The following is a 21,139-nucleotide window of genomic DNA, read 5'->3' as shown; positions in this document are numbered from 1 at the left end:
TAAGGGAAGAAATAAAATAGCCCACGATGTGCCTCAAGCCATAAGCTCTTTATTTAAACTTCAAATCAGTGCAAACTGCAAACTTGAATGTTTCCTCTTTCACATGTAACCTCTGGGGTTGAACTGTATGTAAAACACCCATATCAAACTAGATATAGAATGGACTTAGTTTCAATGTTCCATTGAAGACTATAGGACAGGTGTGCCCACACTTCTTTGGCTTGCAAGCTGCTTTTACAATGACCAAGTCGAAGTGATCTACCTATCCTATGTCATACTGATTGTTGCTACAGTGTTAAAAGCTCTATCCATCTTTGTTTTTATTTTTATCAAGAAAAATTGGTGCACTGCACCTTTAGAAAAATAGCGCTGTCTCTTTAAGAAAGAGGGTAGTCTTGAGTTGTTGTAGTTGAAGTTGTGCGTGGCTGTGGATGTGTGCCGCTGAACTGAGGACATGTTGCAAATATAAAGTAGAAATAAACAAAGATGAACGTTTGTCTTGCCGTTTGTTTTGGAGCTGCAACAGATAATTGTTAAGCCAGACTAACATCTAAAACATTTTATTTTTTCCAATGGCACGCGATCTACCCGCACCGGTCGATCGCGACCGACGTAATGGGCACCCCTGCTATTAGGCGTGTTCGACTTCATGCAGATCTGTGCAGATCTGACTTGACGTGATGCATGCTGGGTTGAACAAGTTCATTTTAACCAATCATATTAGAGGTCTTTGAGCAGAACAACCCAGCATGCATCACGTCAAGTCAGATCTGCACAGGACATATAGCTGCTTTAAGTGACTGCTAACTTTAAATAACTGTCACAAACACTTGCGTCCAGTGCTGCTGCCACCCCTTGAGATACTCGCGTTGCACAAGTTGCCTTCGGCTGTTTTACTTTTCTCTTCCTTGCGTGCAAAGTAACTCCACACAGCTGACATGATAAGAGCGCTAGGCTAATTCACTGTCAGGAGGTTCTGTTTACACACGCTTGCAGCAGCTGCTCTCTGTTTACGGCATGTAGCGCAAAGTTAAGTTGAGCATTTGGGTTTAGGTATCGGATCGGACGGGCTATAGTTATTTTTTTCGATATTCGATCCTGAAATTTTGACCAATATCGGGCCGATACCGATCCTAAGTATCGGATCGAGCCATCCCTACTTAATAGTAGTAGGTCTGCTTAATGTTGAACAAGAGTAAATGTTACCATTCTCTACTAATGAGGTCATTTTGATTATTGTTGTTATTTGATGAGTTGTTGATTGGAATTCCAACATAAGTTTATGTTATGAGACAGATCTGAATAACACTCTGGCCCAACAATAGTACATGCTGTCTGTTTGAGGTCCAACAAAAGTGAAGTGTATTTTTCTCTGTCGTTGATCCTTCATGTGCTGAGGTTACTTTTATTATTTTACTTTAACCACTTTGTTTTGGTGTTTTAATATTAATTGTGAATTAAATCCATGTGATTGACATAGTGTTGCCTCAGTTATACAGTAGTCAGTCCAAAGGAAAGACAGTAAGATGTTAAACTTAATGTACACTGATAACAGAGATCATACAAGTTGTCGGGAAGGAACAGAAATGCCCTGATAGGGACAAAGGTGTATCTTTCAAGTTTATTTTTTGATTACTTAGCATTGGTTATGCTTGTTACTACGATATTTGGCAAAGGTGTGTATTTTTTTTAAACAAATTTTGGTATTTCAAAAACAAATCCCATAATACTCTATTTTTACACCGTGTAACCTAAATTGTTACATTGTTACCATGAAGGAACAAACGTGTCAAATTCAAAAATGGCACACAAATAGCACATGTTAATATTTTTTTTCTGCATACATCTTTTAATCAACTTCAGTCCTAAATACCAAAAGTATGATTAATTTCTGATTTTTAAACCTTTATATGTCAGTGTTTGTGATGGCATCACAAATTATTTTGTAAAAAAAAAAAAAAAAAATTTTTTTTAATATTTTTAATAATGTTAATGCAAAGTGGATTTTTCTTGGGATTATTAGCTCTGTACGACGGTTTGCAGCTCTTCCTAGCTTCCTAGCCCCTGAGCTTATAGTAGCTCTTCTTGTTTCATCTTTACTGCTACCTGCTGGTATGAAAGGTTTCTTCATCTGTTTGTGGTGGGTTTAAGTTCTACTTTTGGTCCAGACACATGGTCCCTAACATGGCCCCAGTGTCAAAATGAACATGCTGAAGTTTAATGGGTATTATGTTTACTACACTGCCTGGCCAAAAAAGTTTGAGAAGGGTCAAATCATTGGCATGCATCAAGCAGAGAAAACATCTAAGGAGATTGTGGAAACTACTAAAATTGGGTTAAGAACTGTCCAACGCATTATTCAAAACTGGAAGGATAGTGGGGAACCATCACATCAGGGTAAGAAGAGAGGCAGATGAACTGATGCACCCATCATGCCTAGTGCCTACTGTACAAGCCTGTGGGGGCAGTGCTATGATCTGGGGTTGCTGCAATTGGTCAGGTCTAGGTTCAGCAACATTATGTGACCAAAGAATGAGGTCAGCTGACTACCTGAATATACTGAATGACCAGGTTATTCCATCAATGGAGTTTTTCTTCTCTGATGGCACGGGCATATTCCAAGATGACAATGCCAGGATTCATGGGGCTCAGATTGTGAAAGAGTGGTTCAGGGAGCATTAGACATCATTTTCACACATAGATTGACCACAACCCCATTAAGAATCTTTGGGACGTGCTGGAGAAGGCTTTGTACAGTGGTCAGACTCTCCCATCATCAATACAAGATCTTGGTAATAAAATGAATGCAACACTGGATGGAAAGAAATCTACATTGCAGAAGCTTATCGAAACAATGCCACAGAGAATGCGTGCTGTAATCAAAGCTAAAGGCGGTCCAACAGAATATTAGAGTGTGTGACCTTTTTTTTCGGTGGTGACTTTTGGCCAGGCAGTACACACAGTCATTGTTAAGGATAATAAAATGTTAACATATTAGGACACTGTGATACGGTGAACAGCCCGTCCGTGTAACTCTGCTCATACTTTTTGTCAAACACTCGCCGGATTTTGGAAATCCTCACCACATTGCCCTCTTTTAAATTCATCTTCCAAGTGTTTTTGCGACGAAGGGGAAATGTCCCTCTTTCTTGTACTTTTATGATAGCTCTCGTTATAACTTTTAAGCAGCTCCTTTGTCTTCAGAGTTCTAGCATAGGCCTTCTTTGAAAAAACATCAATGACGTTAATAGATAATTATACCCATCACTGTAGTCTGATAAAGCTTGCATATCACATAAATCCACTTGAAATTGATTCAGGAGTTGTAGTACAAATACTCTGTTTCTAGCAAAATCTATCCTGGCAGGTTTATGTAGAGCACAAGCATCCTGCTTCAATAAGAATTCTTTTGGGATGTGTCTTTCAACATGGTTGTTTAAGAAATGAGAAGCTACTCATTGCATCAGTTGGGGTTAAATAACTTGTTCCCAACTGAGAAATAATCGCACATGCAGTAATTATCCAATAAGAAGCTCATACCTATTTGCTTAGTTATATCCAGGTGGTGACTTTTTTTTTTGGCCAGGCAGTGTAATAATAATAATAACAACACATTTTATTTGTGGGTGCCTTTAAAACACTCAAGGTCACCTTACATAAAACAACAATACATAAAACATCATCAGAATAAAACATACAATGCAATAGTAGATTAAAGTACACAACAATGAGTGGGTTAGATGGAGTAAGCTATTTTAAAAAGATGTGTTTTGAGTCTGGATTTGAAATGTCTATGTCTATGTTTTTAATGTCAGGTGGGAGAACGTTTCAAAGGCAACTGAATGCCCTAGAACCCATGGTAGACAGCCGGGCAGGTGATGAAATAAGTCGGGTGGCTGAGGAGAATCTGAAATTACGTGAGGGTGTGCATAATTGGAGAAGTTCAGTGGACAAATTCACTGCGGTGGGAGATATGATGTGAACCATTCAACCAGAGAACCAGAGAAATGGCAAGTTTCAGATGGGCTGAAAGTTATTTAGGTTATTGGGGTCAGCACCAGGTTTTTTGAGTATGGGGTAATTGCAGCAGTTTTGAGAGATGATGCAAAACGGACAGACATCAGGGAGGAACGTATAATGTTGGTTACTAGAGAGGACAAAGAAGGGAAGAGCATGCTTTTACCAGATGGGTTGGAAGAGGAACTAACTGACAGGTTGATGGTTTGGACTTATGAACCATCTGAGATACTTCAGCAGCAGTTGGGAGATAAAAACTAGATAACATACAAAAGGGTGGAGGCAATGAGCAGCTGAGTAGAGGTGAGCTGGAAGAGTGTCTGGTGGACGTAAAATCCTTTACCTTTATTTTTTATTATATATTTACATGTTATTGCAGAGGTAGAATGGGTAATAAATATATAATAACAAATGAAAAATATAACAATAAAAAAAGAAAAATAAACTGTAAGGGAGGGAAAAAAACTCCCATCATCTGCTTACAAAACTATTTCTATCCAAACTGTCCCACAATAAATCTCTCTTTCTTTATTGTTATTTCTGTAATAAATCACTAAAAAGCAGAACATTTCTACCACCAAAGTGTTCCTTCAGCCTATTATGTAAAGACGCTGTAGTCAAGTAGGAACCTGACTAAAATATTCTAGTTAGGTTGGTGTGAAACATTTGCAGGGCTCAGGATTAAAACCAAACTTCTTGGGCAACGTGAGACTTCTTGGTATTGATTGAAGTTTTCCCTTTCTAGTTCAATACAGAGCTCTTTCTGAAACTGGAACTTAAAATGCTTTGACTGTTTTCCAAATGGAGGCATTGATTGAGTTTTGAACTAAAACCACTGTAGCCTATTAAATACTGTATGTCCATATTTGTTCTGTAGCTAATGGGCCCGTATTTGACTTCTCATCTGTGGCTGCAACAAAACATCCTCATCATCACATTCATACTTTCCAAGCACATATTGGTACTTACCACGATGAGGGTTTGTTTTAGTGGAGGTTTGGAGTGTTCAGAAGTTTCTGAGGCTCAACAGGTCCAACGTGATCTAAAGGACATTGTAATAAGCTGTTGGTTATTTGGTGGGAAGGGATAGTTGTAAGATTCATACTGCAGTTTGGAATTATTCAGAAACCAAATGTCTGATATAATATGTATGCATATAGAAACCATTCTCCTCATTGTATGTCAGCTGTTTGAAAAGTCTGACTAAATCATTGTTTGACTGTTTTCCAGGTTCTTATGGTATCATCCTGGTGAGTCCTGTCCATCCTGTGACTGAGGGAGAACCTGTTACTCTGAGCTGCAGGTTGAGACAACAACAAATACTTTCCAATGTGTTTTTCTATCACAATGACAAACTCATCCAAAATGATACCAGAGGGGAGCTGAATATCTCTGCAGTGTCAAAGACACATGAAGGCTTCTACAAGTGTGAACATTCAGGAAAACAATCACCACAGAGTTGGATGGCAGTTAAACGTGAGCAGGATGAAAACATTTAATGCATTTTATTTTTTGTAAACATTATGTCAGTTTGAAAACAAACATTGTATTTATGTTGATATTTTCTGTGCTAAAGCCTAAACTCATCAGTCATCTGATGAATTATATCATGAACAGTCCAGTATTAATACTTAATGTTTCTGTTTCTAATAGCTGTGCCAGGAGCTCAAAGTTCTTCTTCCCCAGTGCCTTTGATTACTGGACTTCTTTGTGGAATCATACTCATCATTCTGCTGCTCTTGTTGTATCGATACAGACGGTCCAAGGGTGAGACCTTTCTCCTTCTGAGTCTGTATTCTAAAGTATATTTACTACAAACTCCATTTTGATCTCATGACTAAAGAATCTCATAACTAATGTGTCTTTCACAGATTCATGCTTTCCCAGGTCAGTACAGCACCCTTGTTTTCTCCTCTTAAACATACTGCAGTGTTTTCCTGTTCTGTGTATTTACAGTATTTAATAATTATGTTTCAGGTCGAGTTCAGATTCCATCACAAATCATGGAGTCAGACAAAACACATCTCCCCTCCATGGTCAGTAACTAATGATTATTATTATTATTTCGATTTTTCACTAACTTTTTGTCACATATATGTTTTTGTTTCTGCAACTCGTGTAACATTTCTCACGCTCAGCTTCACTGAATATATAGATGACATGTTGTTGTTCTGTGTAAAACATTACTTTTTAGTATTTCTTGTCTTTCAACTTATCTTCATCATCTCAAAAAACAACCAACAAATAAAATGTAACAAAAAATAGGATACTTGTATCCTAGCGTGACATTCAGATACTCTGATGTTGACTTTCTTAATTGGTTTTATAGGTGATGCTTGCCTCTATGAAACGGTCAGACACGACGCTCCAAATGGTAAAGTATATATTTACCAGTAGAAAAGCTGTTAGAAAGGTTAAACTGGGTGGTTTAAGGAGACTAAATACAAGTGATTGACATGAAATCCTGTAAAGAAAACTATGTTTATTTCAGATGGAGAAGATGTTAACTACTCTGTCATTAAACTCAAAAAAATTGGAAAGAAGCGTGAGTACTCCAGATACATAGAAAATACAAATAAATAGTTCAGAAATGTTTTAGCCTGCAAATATGAATTCATTGTTTTCTTTTGTGGATTCTTCTGATTATCCTAACAGGGAAGCATCATGAACCAGAGGACAGTGTTGTTTATGATGATGTGAAGACAAAGGGGGCAGGTATGGTCAGTTCCAACACATACTCATTTGCCAGTTCATTAGGTACACAAAGTCAAAACAAATGTTTTCTAATATAACAGTCTTCCATTCCTTTTAGCTTCATGAAGGTTCTGGTATTCAGCATTTGTTTAAAATAACAGAGCTGTCTGAAGGTTCTCTGAAGCTGAAACATCTGCAACTGGACTGTAGTAACTACAGGAAAGTATCTGGTCTTTAACAGACACTAGTCATATGTGTTTGTGATGAGCAACACCCACAGATGTTCATATTTAAACCACACCTCCCCACCAGTCTTAGAACTGAAGAAGCTACTTGGATGAGTGGTGGAATGTCTTCAAGAAACTCTCCATGTCCAGATGCCCTTGTTTCAGCTTTTTGGAGAACTGAGAGCTGTTTTCCTGTTTCAATGTAAATTACCATTATAACAGTCATTAAGGAGGATTTAGAGCAGGACTGTTATATTATTCTGGAGTACTTGATTTGTCAAGTGAGCATATGCACTCTATTGAAATGTGTCATCACTGTAGGTCAGTTTATCAGTTCCCTTGTTTAACTGCTACACTACCACTAGATGTCACCAGAGTTACAAATGGTCAAACTGTACACACACTTTTTCTGTTTGTTCCTTTTATATTTCAGTCTCAGAGATATACCATAAAACTCACACAAACCAGGCGGTGCAATCATAGATGATGGTCTCTGTAGACACATCTTTGAAATTATTTTGTGTCTTTTTTCCAGTTTGTAGGTTTCATGTGCATTTCTACATATCTGTTTTGCACAATATAATATAAACAGAAGAATAACAAAAGACTGACTCTCATAAGCTGGAGAGTCAGTGTGGTGACGACAGCTAATCTGATCATCCAGCTGCTATAATGAACACATCTGATGAACAAATATATCTTTAGATCTGGCTTCTAAAAACAGTTTTTATGGTTTTTAGCCTGTAAACATTCATTATTCTTTTGTGGATTATTTTAACAGGGCAGCATCATGAACCAGAGGACAGTGTTTATGCTAACGTGATGAAAAGAGGTGAAGGTACAGTCAGTTCCAACAAATATGCTCTGTTCTGAAATTTCATCAGTTCTGAAATCTAGTCATCATATCACCACATTGTAGGCAGTTATTGATCTATTTGTCAGTGCAATACTTCCAGTTGGAGTTGGAAATGGTCAAATCTTACATACATACAGGACCTATTTGAGTTTGTTTCTTCTCAGAGATATCCCATGAAGCTAAAGTCATGCTGTTGCATATTACTAAATAGATTGTACGTAGAAATGTATCATCCACCTTTTAAATGTTGTCTCACATAAACCAACTGGCCCAGTCATAGATGATTGTTTTCAAGGACAGTCTTTGGCCCTTTGTCCTGTACAATTTTTGAAGCCAATTTGTGTTTACACACACATTTATGTTGACTTTTTTTGCACAATATAATATACGAAGAGTCAAAATGGTGACAACTAAATTGTGTGTTTCTGGATATTAATTGTATTTATCTGTCACTATAGTTGTGAAGAACCTAATTCTGTGAGTCCCTCTGTTCAGCTGCTCTATATTACATGTTTAGTGAACAAATGTATCTTGAGCTCTGGATTCCGATATACACGGATCAGGCATAACATTATGACCACCTTGCTAATATTGTGTAGGTCTCCTTGTGCCTCCAAAACAGTGACTCCTCAAAGAATAGATACGGGCATTCTGAGGGTGTCTTGTGGTGTTTGGCAACATAATGTTGTCAGTGGGGGCTTTTGAGTCCAATGGGTTGAGGAGACAGGCCTCTGTGGATCAGGCTTATTCCAGTGCATCCCACAGGTACTTGATCAGTTTGGTATCTAGTGAATTTAGAGGCCAGGTCAAAACCTTGTGCTGTTCTTCATGTTTTTTTGAGTTGTTCCTAAGCTGTTTTTATTGTTTGTTGTCTGTAAACATTAATTCATTTTATTATTTTGTGTTGTTTTGTCTTAACAGGGCAGCGCCATAAACCAGAGGACAGTGTTGTTTATGCTGACGTGATGAAAAGAGGTGAAGGTACAGTCCAACAAATATGCTCAGTAGTGAAATGTCATATCACTACATAGGTAGTTATGTGTGAGTTTATCAGTGTCCTACTACTACACTATCACTAGATGTCACCAGAGTTGGAAATGGTCAACTCTTACACACACCCAGGGCCTCTTGGAGTTTGTTTACCATGTGTTTGTGTCTCAGAGATATCCCATGAAGCTACAGTCATGCTGTTGCAGATTACAAAATAGATTTTATGTGGAACGATTTCCTCCACCTTCTAAATGTTGTGTCACATAAACCAAGTGGCACAATCATAGATGATAGTCTGTTATTTAGCACTTTGTGCAAATTTTGCTACCAGTTTGAGGGTTGCTCTCACATTTTGTCTATTTCCTTTGCACAGTATAATACACAAAGAATCAGTGTAATTTGTGTGTTTTATTTCAATATCTGTCACAGCAGTTGTGAAAATCCTAATTCTATGAGTCCTTCCATTCATCCAGCTGCTGTATATTTTATGCCTGACAAACAAATATATGTTGAGATCTGGGTTCTGTTTTAGATCCTAATTTGGTTTATGCCCAGATGAACCACGGCAAGAAAGGAAAAGCCAAGAAAAATAAAGGTACGTAAAATTCTACAGCTGTTTTTATTGAAGGATAGTGTATCATAGCTTTTACTCAGTGATTGATATAAACTGGCAGTGCATACATAGAGTATCATTCATTGTATTAGTGAATACATTAACTCTATTATACTGCCTTTTAATCAGGATATCAGACAGTTGTGCTAAATATATCATCTCTCCATTTACAGGAAAATCAACTCCTGCATCAACCGAGGAAGCGGTTTACTCTGAAGTCAAACTAGGATGAGCTCTTGGTAGTGATGCTACCATGTAGGATACAAGCTGGAAGTGTTTATATTCTACAAATGATCTGTTGGTTTAGATATATTACATAGAAGCATTCTTGTTTCTTGGATAACTCTGGCTCTGTTTTTGTTGTTGTCTTTGTCCTCCAGGTCTCTGAAGAGAGTTGAATGAACAGCACCAAAGAGAAGCATTCATATAGACTCAATATAGACATTATTTACATTTATTTCACAGTCTCTTTAGTTTGTTTGCTTCTTTTTTAATCAGAACAGGCACAAGTTTATATATAGGATCTTGAGTCTCTGTTAGCTTTAAGATAGGCATTTTAAAATATTTACATGTATAATATGATGGATGTTGTACTTTATTTACTCCTGTTTGTTTTTAATGTTTTTATTACATTGTCTTTTAGACCATTTTATGCGTACAGTATATACACCTCCTGGCTGCAAAAAAATAAAGTCACACACTCCAGTATTTCATTGGACCGCCTTTTGCTTTGATTACAGCACTCATTCTCTGTGGCATTGTTTAGATAAGCTTCTTCAATGTCACCAGATTTATTTCCATCCAGTGTTGCATTCATTTTTCTCCAAGATCTTGTATTGATGATGGGAGAGTCTGACCACTGCACAAAGCCTTCTCCCGCACATCCCAAAGACTCCCAATGGGGTTAAGGTGTGGACTCTGTGGTGGCCAATCCATGTGTAAAAATGATGTCTCATGCTCCCTGAATCACTCTTTCACAATTTGAGCCCCGTGAATCCTGGCATTGTCGTCTTGGAATATGCCCGTGCCATCGGTGAAGTAAAAATCCATTGATGGAATAACCTGGTCATTCAGTATATTCAGGTAGTCAGCTGACCTCATTCTTTGGTCACATAATGTTGCTGAACCTAGACCTGAGCAACTACAGCAACCCCAGATCATAGCACTGCACCCACAGGCTTGTACATGATGGGTGCATCACTTCATCTGCCTCTCTTCCTACCCTGATGCCCCCATCACTCTGGAACAGGGTAAATCTGGACTCATCAGACCACATGACCTTCTTCCATTGCTCCGGAGTTCAATCTTTATGCTCCCTAGCAAATTGAAGCCTTATTTTTCCAGTTAGCCTCACTGATTAGTGGTTTTCTTCAGGCTACACAGCTGTTCAGTCCCAATCCCTTGAGTTCCCTTCACATTCTATGTGTGGAAACGCTCTTACTTTCATTATTAAACATAGCCCTGAGTTCTACTGTTGTGATTCTTTGTTTTGATCAATCAGGATTTTTTTTCCCGATCACATTTCTTCCTGGAAGACGATGGTTCCCCACTATCCTGCTTGATGCATGTCAATGATTTAACCCTACTCAAACGCAGTAACATTTTTCCATGACCACAGGATGTGTCTTCAGACATGGTTGTTTAAGAAATGAGAAGCTACTCATTGCATCAGTTGGGGTTAAATAACTTGTTGCCACCTGAAAGATAATCACCCATGCAGTAATTATCCAATAGGAGGCTTGTACCTATTTGCTTAGTTAAATCCAGGTGGTGACTTTATACACAGGCAGTGTATTTACTAGATAAAGACCCAAGTATCACATGTAACTATCCAAACAGTAAGTCATGTGTCAACAGTGCAGCTCATTAAATCCTGCTGATACAGTTAAAGAGCTTCAGTTAACGTCTGGGTCAAACAACAGACTGAGGCCAAGATATGTTCTCAGTGACTTTGATAGTGGCGTGATTGTTGATGCCAGACGGACTTCACCTGGGATTTTCGCTACAACAAGCTCTGGATGTTACTCAAAGTGGTGCAACAAACCTTTTAGTCACAACTCGCTGTGGTCACAAAGATATTACCACTCTTTACCAAACTGGACAATGAGTTGTTTGGACTTGAGCAGCCTTACCTATATTAGATCTGAATTCAACAGAACACAGCAGAATACGCAGCCAACAAATCTAAAGAAACCATGAAATGAAGTCATGTCAGCATCAACCACAATCTCATATCAATGTTTCCACCTTTTGAGGAATCCAAGGATTGAGGCTGTACTGAGACAAAAGGAAGGTCCTACCTAGGATTTGTATGGTGTTCCTAATGAACTGTCCAGTGTATAGGTTTAACTTTGACCTAAAGGATGTTTGTTAATCATCTGCTAAATTATTATACTTAAATGTGTTACAGACAAAGTACTCATGGAAGTGTCATCTTTTCTTAAAAAATATTTCTGTTTTTTATATTTTTTATATTTAAAAAAAATATAGATGCCCCCCCCCCCCCCCCCCCCCCATTTCTGAAAAACATGAATTGTCCCTCCCAATAAAAAATACCCCCCCCCCCCCCCCCAAATCCTGACATCGGATCTGCACCCCTGTCTCTAACCACTGCTCCACAGCTCCCTCGAAAACTCATTCAGTCAGAGCTGCTTGTGCACCGTAGTTTGAAGAGGGGGAATATTTGTCGTGTTCTCTTTTGTTTCACAACTTTACTCACTTCCCGTGGGCGAAGTGATGACTGCACTTGAAAACTGAGTTTCAATTCATGGTAAAAACATGATTTTTGATGTGCATGGATTACCCACAACTGCTTTGTGAAATGATCTGAGTGAGTATGACCACAGTGAGGTAAATAGAAAAATGTATCCATTGAATGTTTTGATATCAGGGTTTTTACGTCGCACCATTTATGATAGCATCAAGAGTTACTGACCCTCTGCAAAGCAGCAGTAGTCTACAGGATGATCATATCTGCAGCAGGAAGGACATTAAAATGTATTTCATAGCGCCTCAACACTTTGCTTGCACAATACACCAGTGGATGTTGAACTTTTTTAAATGACCAAGACACAGAAAATTGTATATGTATTTGTATTTTATGTGTATGTATTTTTTCAGAAGTAGAACAGAGGGAAAAAAGTTCTGAAAGGTCTGAATCAATCTCCAACACATGAACATCAAGTCCTTTAGTCAGTTGTTCTTGTATTAGTTAAAACTAAGCTCAACAAAACAGTTTAAAGCTAAAGCACGACTTCAGCTAGAACAGTCCAGATTAAGTATTAAAAAACTGTCTAAAAAAAAAAAAAAGACTAATACACAATTTATCTTTGAGATGGCTCATCTGACGTACTGTGCAGTGTGTTTTGCGCAAGAGAGATTTCACAATCAAATTAAATAAACAGTAAAACAGGAAGGATCTACAGAAAGGACACTTTGGATGGGTTTTCATGTGTCTATTCTGATTTTGGAAACCTCTCTTTGATGTTTCTGTGTTCAAGTTGTCTCCAATGATCTTATCACCTGTTGCTATGGTAATTTAGGACATTTATTTTTAAGACCACAGACAAACCTTTGCTTAAGAGTCAAATATGTTTACGCAGTAGCAAAAGAGGAAGTGTCAGTGCATGCTGCTTGGTTGCATTAGTTCAGCCAAGAAGGAAGGAAGAAGTGAAAAAAAAGTATATATATTCGTCCAGTATTTATATGAGATGTAACTTCTGGTTCCCCACAGTTTGTGGTTTCTGCAGTTTCACTCGTCTTCATGCAAAGAATTTCTCAGAAGTGTCAGCTGGGTGAGACGATGGAACGCACTTTACTCTGTGAGCTTGGCTTATTCTGTGAGTTCATGGCTTTTTCTGTTACAGTCATATGTATCAATAATTTTAGTGAGCTATATCAGCCATTTCTACAGTCTGAATTTCTAGTTTCAATACAGTTTGAACGAAGGAGGAGCTTTTGAAGGCCTTTTTAGACAGGATCTGCCAGTAAATGAGCTCATGGTGTGTTTAAATTTATCTTAGATAGACTTGTTAGCCAGTGATGATACACTCATTGACTTTTCATGTTAATGCTTTATATTAACTAATCTCAATTGATACTGATGAAACCCTGAAAGTTTTTTAATTAAATATTTGATACAAGACATTTTTTCTGACAGTGTCTGAAATGTCAACCTTCATTGCAGTGCTCTATACACTCCTCTGCAAAGGACATGCTCAAGGTGATTAAACAGTTTGAACTTTCTTGTCTTTGTTTTTAATTATTCTCTAAAAACTAATCTCAACCTACTGCATCATGTTTCTTTTTACTGTATGTACTGACACAGATTGTGTCTACCATATTTCCTAAAAGTGTTTTTCATTCCTAACTGTATGTTCATGTTGCTTCTAGATGCTGTGCTGACTATTGACCCCTACTGGTCACCTTTGTTCACTGGAGAGTCTGTTACCTTCATATGTGACATGAAGAAAGGAGGAGACACTGACTGGGATTATATACTCTACAAGGATGGACGAGAATTTATTCCCTACAACACACATCAACGATACACATTAAAACTTCTGTCTACAGGTTACAGTGGTGGATATCAGTGCTGTGGTCTCCACAAGAGATCACGTCAGACAAAGTGTAGTAATACTGTCACTTTAACTGTATCTGGTAAGACCTGGATATTTTATCAACAACACTAATTAATGATTCCTGTTGAAATATGCATATTAAACATACCTACTAAACAGTTTTTACAATAATGTCAAGCTTTGACCAGAACTTCTGTGTTTCTCTTGAAACTTTTTTCAATGCGTCTAGTCCCTGATACTGTTTTCCAGAATTACCACATGTATGATCTTTCATATAAAATGAAAGGAATGGCAGGAAACATAGGAATAAGAGGGATTCTCAAGGTGGAGAGATGTTGCCTCTTTTTCAAATTTTGGGAAGAGGAGGAATTTACAGCCAAAGATTTAAAAGAAACAATACTATATAAATATTACGTTTAATGTATTTTTTTATAACATCAGATAAACCCAGGGCCACACTGACAGCAGGACCAACAATCGTACCAGTAGGAGGCAGAGTGACACTGAACTGCTCTGTGAAGACCTCTGCTGGATGGAAATATAAGTGGTTCAGACGTACCACAGACACCTCTGAAGTTCAGGTCAGATCAAATGATGGAGAAAACAGAGTTATCAGTGTATCACAAGGAGGAATCTACCGGTGCAGAGGAGGAAGAGGAGAACCAGTTTACTACACTGATCCCAGTGATCCAGTCACCATTGAGATAACCTGTGAGTTCAGTTATTTAGTTTGAAATATTCATTATTTCATGATTATCATTATAAATAGTGATGAACCTACAATGTTCAGTTTTCTCTGTTGATTTCATGTTTCTATTTGTGTCCCAACTGTTCATATCTGGTGGAAACAGTTTCCAACAAGGCTGTTATAACACGACAACCCAACTGGCCTCAGATATTCAGAGGTGAGAAGATCACTCTGACATGTGAGGTCCAGGGAGGTGAAGACACTGAGTGGAAGTATGAATGGAGAACACCCTGGTCATATATATACTGGACATACAATAAATACTGGACTTTCACTGCTTCTGAGTCCAGCAGTGGAGACTACATGTGTAAGAGTAGACGCAGAGATGACTCATATTCTTCAACAGAGTGGAGTAAAGCCATCACATTGTCAGTATCTGGTAAGTCATGTCTGTTGTTGTCTGTTCTGATTTCCTTATACAACAAAATATTTTGGTCCTTGCATAGAACACATTAAAATGTGTCAGAAGTGTGTCATGTCTTCAGTCTAACCATGAGTTGCACCTGATCGTCAGTAGCTGATAAATAGTTCGTCCTGAAGGCAGCCAGTCTGTAGAATGAATGGTCAGTCAGCATAGGGATGACAACAACATCACTTTAGTTAAAATAAATATGAGAATTATTACAATTACAGTTTTATTAGACAAAACACACATTTAACTGTTAAAAAAGTGTTGACTCTGTGATGACCAGATATCAGAGAATGAGTTGTGTAAAGATTAGACACAAGCTCTAGGGAAGGTCTAAAATCTATCCAGTATTTTGATGCAACAAATGTCCATTCACAGTATGATAGTAAAGGAAGTAAGACAGACGAAGGGCCTGACGAAACAAAAATACATAAAAAGTAGTAATTATTATTTTTATATTTTTCGGTTCTATTTTATAAGTTCATTAAACAAATGGTAACAGGAGATTAACATTACATTCTGTGTTCAAAGTACATTAGTAGGAGACACTGAGTGGGAGTATGAATGGAGATCTACCAGTTCATACAAACCTCCAAATCTAAATGAATTCAGGATTAAATCTGATTCTTCACTCCACACTTGGAGACTACAAGTGTAAAGGCAGAATGAAAAGTGAACAACAGTCTTCAACAGAGTGGAGTGATTCCTTCAGATTGGCTGCATTTGTATCATATATTTAGAGATAGCAGACAAACATATTTAGATAAATAATGACAACTTTACAAGACACACATGTTGAATGTAATCTACTATCACTAGTAACATGTTTTCATTCTGAAAAAATCTCTTTCAGCAGATAAACTTGTCCTCTCTGTGTCTCCATCATGGCTGAGTCCTGGAGCCTCAGTAACTCTGAGCTGTGAGCTTGAACATCCATCTGCAGGATGGAGGTTTTACTGGTATAAAGCTGTTCCTGATCTATCACACAAGTATCCATCTTACAACTATGAGCTGCTTCCTGGTAGCATCAATGGAACTGAACAAGATTCCTACATCATTGATGGACAGACACACACAGCAGGATATGTGTGTAGAGCTGGAAGAGGAGACCCAGTGTTTTACACTGATTCCAGTCAACCTCAGTTTGTCTGGTCTGGAGGTCAGTTTCTATGTTTGATTATGGATTTCTTTACCTTTTTATTAACCCAGGGTTTACTGGTCTGCTTACAGTAAAAGGTGTCTTAAAAAAGACTATCTTACATTCTTTTAAGTTTCTCTCTTAACTTTAAATTCAGGACTTAAACTCACTTTGAAGTATTTGTCCAGCTGGGTCTGGTATGTTTTCAATAGGAAGATATTATATGTACAATAGATTTCATGTTGTCTGACTCTTCATCATGGTTCATTTTTCAGATTTCCGTTCAGCAGCGTCTCTCTCAGTGAATCCTGACAGAGTGCAGCACTTCACCTCTGACTCTGTCTCTCTGAGCTGTGAGGGAAACTCTACTGAGTGGAGAGTGAGGAGGATGAGGTTTACTGATGATGGCTTCCTGTCACACTGTTCTACCTGGGGGACAATGACTGGATCAACATGTAATGTTAATAGGTTAGGGGACAGTAATGCAGTGTACTGGTGTGAGTCTGGATCAGCTTTCAGCAACGCAGTCAACATCACTGGACAGAGTGAGTTTTAATCACATGTTACTGTCATCACCCTGCATCTGCTGATCTCTACATTAAATGTCATGTTGGTTGACTGTTTTCCAGCTGATGATATTATCCTGGTGAGCCCTGTCCATCCTGTGACTGAGGGAGATTCTGTTACTCTTGGCTGCAAGTTGAAGACACAAAATGTTCTTTCTAATGTGTTTTTCTATCAAAATGACAAACTCATCCAAAGTGATACCAGAGGGGAGCTGATCATCCCTGCAGTGTCAAAGTCAGATGAAGGCTTCTACAAGTGTCAGTCCTCAGGAAAACAATCACCACAGAGTTGGATGGCTGTAACATGTGAGGAATCTGTTCAGTTATTATTGATAGTACAAGGGATCTTTGTAAATTGTGCTGATGACATTTTTTACATGCTACATTTAACTGAATCTCATCATTTATTTCCAGCAGTGTCCAGGTCTGAAAGCGCTTCATTTCTTGTTCCATTGATCATTGGACTGGTTTGTGGAATTTCACTGATTCTTCTTCTGCTGCTGTTGTGTCTCTACAAACAGTCAAAGGGTGAGAACATTTCCTCCTGATATTAGATTGATTATAGTCTAATGATCAACATCACTGATGTAATCTGATTACTCTATGAGTACTGTGAAAGCAACAGAACAATTAGTTTAAAATCATGTCTCTTTTCACAGATTCCTGCTTTATCAGGTTGGTCCAACACTCCTCTGTCTCATTTTCAACGTACTAGAATTACTTTCAGTGATTCTTATTAAATCTACTGTATTCAAATGTTTTGCTTTCACCAGGTCTCAGAGCACAAATCAGAGCTCTGCTACAGACCACATGATCAACCAGGATGAAGGTCAACAGAGTGAATATCCTTCTCCTCTCCACGGTCAGCCTTAACCCTGACTTTTGTTTCTGACAAATCTTTAATGAGAACAGTTCCATTTTTCTTGTGATCTGATCTGAACCATTACATAACTCACATCATGATATTAAATCCAACCTTGGCTTGATTTTACTCTGTAGGTGATGCTTGTCTCTATGAATCAATCAAAGGCCCTGAAGACACTGAAAATGGTACAGTATGTTCAGTTGTGAGGAAAGGAAAGAAATGAACCCTTTAGGATTATGTTCATTTATGCATTCGTGTTTTTAAATAAAAATTCAATAGACAATCTGTGTCGTTCACACCAGAAATCCTAAGAATATGACTAAGCTGAGTTGTTTCTGGACGAATGCTCCAAAGTTCCTCCTGAACTTTGTGCAATTTTAAATACTAGAATGAGATGATTTTCTGTAAATGACTGAAGTTCAAACATGTCACTATATTTCAGATGAATCCAGGGATGTCACATATTCTTTGATTGAGCTTAAAAACATCACTAAGAAGGGAACAAACAGTAGCTGAGACACTTTTCTAGACCAGTAGCATCTAAATAACAGATAATATCATCTGATCCTTTTAACAGAGAAGAAACAGAAACCAGAGGAGAGCTGTGTTTACTCTGCTGTGAAGATTGGTTCATCTGCAGGTATGATTCATTCCAACAGTCCTGACTAGACAATGATCCTTCTTCTGTGTTGTACAGTTGAAACCTGAAGTGTGGCTTTTGTTTCAGATGACGGTCTGATGTATGAACAGGTTCTCTTCCACAATAAAGGTAAAGCCAAGAGAGACAAAGGTGAGTCAAGTCTCCGTCCACCTGCAGCAGTGATTGTTGTAACAGGTTGATCTTAATAAGTAATGTGACTCACTGGAACCTACTTTAGCTAATATTAGAACTTAGAACATCTTGTCTCTTATATTTTCTTCTGTGCAACATGTTTATTGTACACTTTTGAACAGAAGCAAATGACATTAATCATTGCGTTGCCTGTTACTGTCAAACATTTTAAACTGATCTCTTTCATGACAGGAATATCTGCTCCTGCAACCGCTGATGAAACAGTTTATTCTGAAGTCAAACCAGCAAAACATAGGGGTAAATTGTCTTCATTCTGATTTGCTGAGTAATCCTGTATTTTTTCGTTCTTTGGTTTGGCTCCTGATCAGTAAACAGATTGTTATCAACAAAACCAACTAAATAGAGAAAAAAATAAAAACTAGATTTTTATATAAATAGCAAATACTAACATTTATGAAAATTCCACAAGGCTTCATCAGGTTCATGAAGTTAGAGATCTTGGTCAGTGTTGGTGTCTCAAACCCTTCAATTTCACTGGTAATGTTATGGAGTTAATGTATCAAGTATCTAAAGTAATCTAATCTAATTCATTCATTCATTTTGTGTAATGAATGGAGCAGTTCACTGTGATACTGCACAATCCAGCAGACAGGTTGGAGTGAAGCTCTGATATTATCATCTTTGGTTGCAACACATGACCAGGAAGAGAAATGAATGACTTAATGGCAACCTCTGCTGGTCCTCAGCTGTAAACACAAGCTGGGATTATTCCAGGGGGTCAACTTTTAACATTCATTCATTCATTCATTTTTTGTAACCACTTGTCCTATGCAGGGTCGCAGGGGGCATCATCACAGGGCTAACACAGAGAGACAGACGACCATTCACACTCACACTGCCAATTTAGAATCACCAATTAGCCTAACAGGCATGTCTGTGGACAGTGGGTGGAAGCCGTAGCCGGAGATGAGAACATGCAAACTCCACACAGAAAGGCCCCCGTCGGCCCAAGGATTCAAACCCAGAAACTTCTTGAGGTGTCAGTGCTAACCACCACACCACTGAGCCCCCCTAATTCAATTCAATTCAATTCAATTTTATTTATATAGCGTCAATAACAGTACAAATTGTCTCAAGACGCTAAGATGGAGGATGAGGTGGGAGAGGGACACACAGTAGTTAACATGCTATACAATAATAGCACAGAACTGCATGACTAGTAGTAGATAGGAAGTTAGAGGACAAGAGCTTGGTGCCAGAGAGCGAAGAGAGAAGAGGACATGTGCTCAGTGCATCGTCCCCCAGCAGCCTCGGCCTATTGCAGCATAACTAAGGGATGGTTCAGTCCAGCCCTAATTAGAAGCTTGATCAAAAAGGAAAGTCTTAAGCCTGACCTTAAAAGTAGAGAGGGTGTCTGCGTCCCGAACCCAAACTGGGAGTTGGTTCCACAGGAGAGGAGCCTGATAGCTGAAAGCTCTACCTTCTATTGTATTTTTTGAAATTCTAGGAACCACAAGTAGGCCTGCACTTTGAGACCGAAGTGATCTGTTGGGATGATGTGGTACAATGAGGTCTTTAAGATATGATGGAATCAGTCAGACAGATAGGATTCAAACCAGTCTAATGCAGTTCCTTTAGTCTTGATCTCACTTTCAAGTCTCTGTAGTAAAATATTATGATCAATAGTGTCAAATGCAGCACTAAGATCTAGCAGAACAAGTATAGAGACAAGTCCACTGTCTGAAGCCATGAGGAGATAGTTGGTAACTTTAACCAGAGCTGTTTCTGTTCTGTGATGAACTCTAAAACCTGACTGAAACTCTTCAAACAGACCATTCCTGTTTAAATGGTCACACAATTGATTAGAAACAACTTTTTCTAGAATTTTAGAAATAAAAGGAAGGTTGGAAATTGGTCTATAGTTGGCTAAAACATCTGGATCTAGAGTGGCTTTTAAGAAAGGGTTTAATTACAGCAATCTTAAAAGACTGAGGTACATATCCTGTTAATAAAGATACATTTATCTGGTTCAATATGGAGGTGTTAATTAATGGAAAAACTTCTTTGAGCAATTTAGTTGGGATTGGATCTAGAAGACAGGTTGATGGTTTAGATGCTGTAATTGTTGAAGAGAGCTCAAGAAGATCTACTGGGGAGAAGGATTCCAGATATTGACAAGGTCTTACAGAAATTTCTAATGCCACTGTACTTACATGTTTGACAGCTGTTGGAAGGATGCCTTGAATGTTTTCTCTAATGCCAACAATTTTATTCGTAAAGAAGCTCATGAAATCATTACTACTGAGGGCTAAAGGAATAGATGGCTCAACAGAGCTGTGGCTCTTTGTCAGCCTGGCTACAGTGCTGAAAAGAAATCTGGGGTTGTTCTTGTTTTCTTCTATTAATGATGAATAATATGCTGTTCTAATATTACCGAGAGCTTTTTTATAAGTTGTTAAACTATCGTTCCAGGCTATGCAAGCTTCTTCAGAATTAGTGGAATGCCAAATTCTTTCCAGCTTTCGGACTGCCTGTTTTGAACAGCGCAACTGTGAATTATACCAGGGAGCTAGCCTCCTCTGATTCATGACCTTCTTTTTCAGAGGGGCAACTAAGCTTAGAGTTGTACTAAGTGATGCTGCA

The 21,139-nt window shown here is 38.2% G+C and overlaps 2 protein-coding genes across 3 annotated transcripts in view; both read left to right on the top strand.

The window, feature by feature from the left end:
- The first annotated feature begins 6,305 nt into the window (after positions 1 to 6,305).
- On the top strand, positions 6,306 to 10,539 carry LOC311486602 (uncharacterized protein). Of its 2 annotated transcripts, none has more exons than XM_084542507.1 (6): positions 6,306 to 6,562; positions 6,673 to 6,732; positions 7,720 to 7,770; positions 8,716 to 8,775; positions 9,317 to 9,379; positions 9,571 to 10,539. In XM_084542507.1, the coding sequence occupies exons 1-6, from the start codon at positions 6,496 to 6,498 to the stop codon at positions 9,627 to 9,629; spliced, it is 360 nt and encodes a 119-aa protein (XP_084398633.1). In that variant the 5' UTR covers positions 6,306 to 6,495; the 3' UTR covers positions 9,630 to 10,539. The 2 variants fall into 2 exon arrangements, with proteins under 2 accessions (XP_084398633.1, XP_084398632.1); XM_084542506.1 differs by having other exon boundaries at positions 7,720 to 7,776; positions 8,716 to 8,769.
- A 4,489-nt stretch (positions 10,540 to 15,028) lies between these two features.
- LOC311486591 (low affinity immunoglobulin gamma Fc region receptor III-A-like) overlaps positions 15,029 to 21,139 on the top strand; it is a gene marked incomplete at its 5' end in the record, with an annotated part of 120,839 nt that continues 114,728 nt past the window's right edge. The window contains one exon of the mRNA XM_084542495.1: positions 15,029 to 15,104. Coding sequence (XP_084398621.1) covers positions 15,029 to 15,104 — 76 coding nt within the window. The remainder of the gene's footprint in view (positions 15,105 to 21,139) is intronic.

Source organism: Chelon labrosus, assembly GCF_963514085.1.
Source record: "Chelon labrosus genome assembly, chromosome: 1".
NCBI lineage: Eukaryota > Metazoa > Chordata > Actinopteri > Mugiliformes > Mugilidae > Chelon > Chelon labrosus.
The sequence above is the reverse complement of the archived record's forward strand: the minus strand, read 5'-3'. Positions and strand labels throughout refer to the sequence as shown.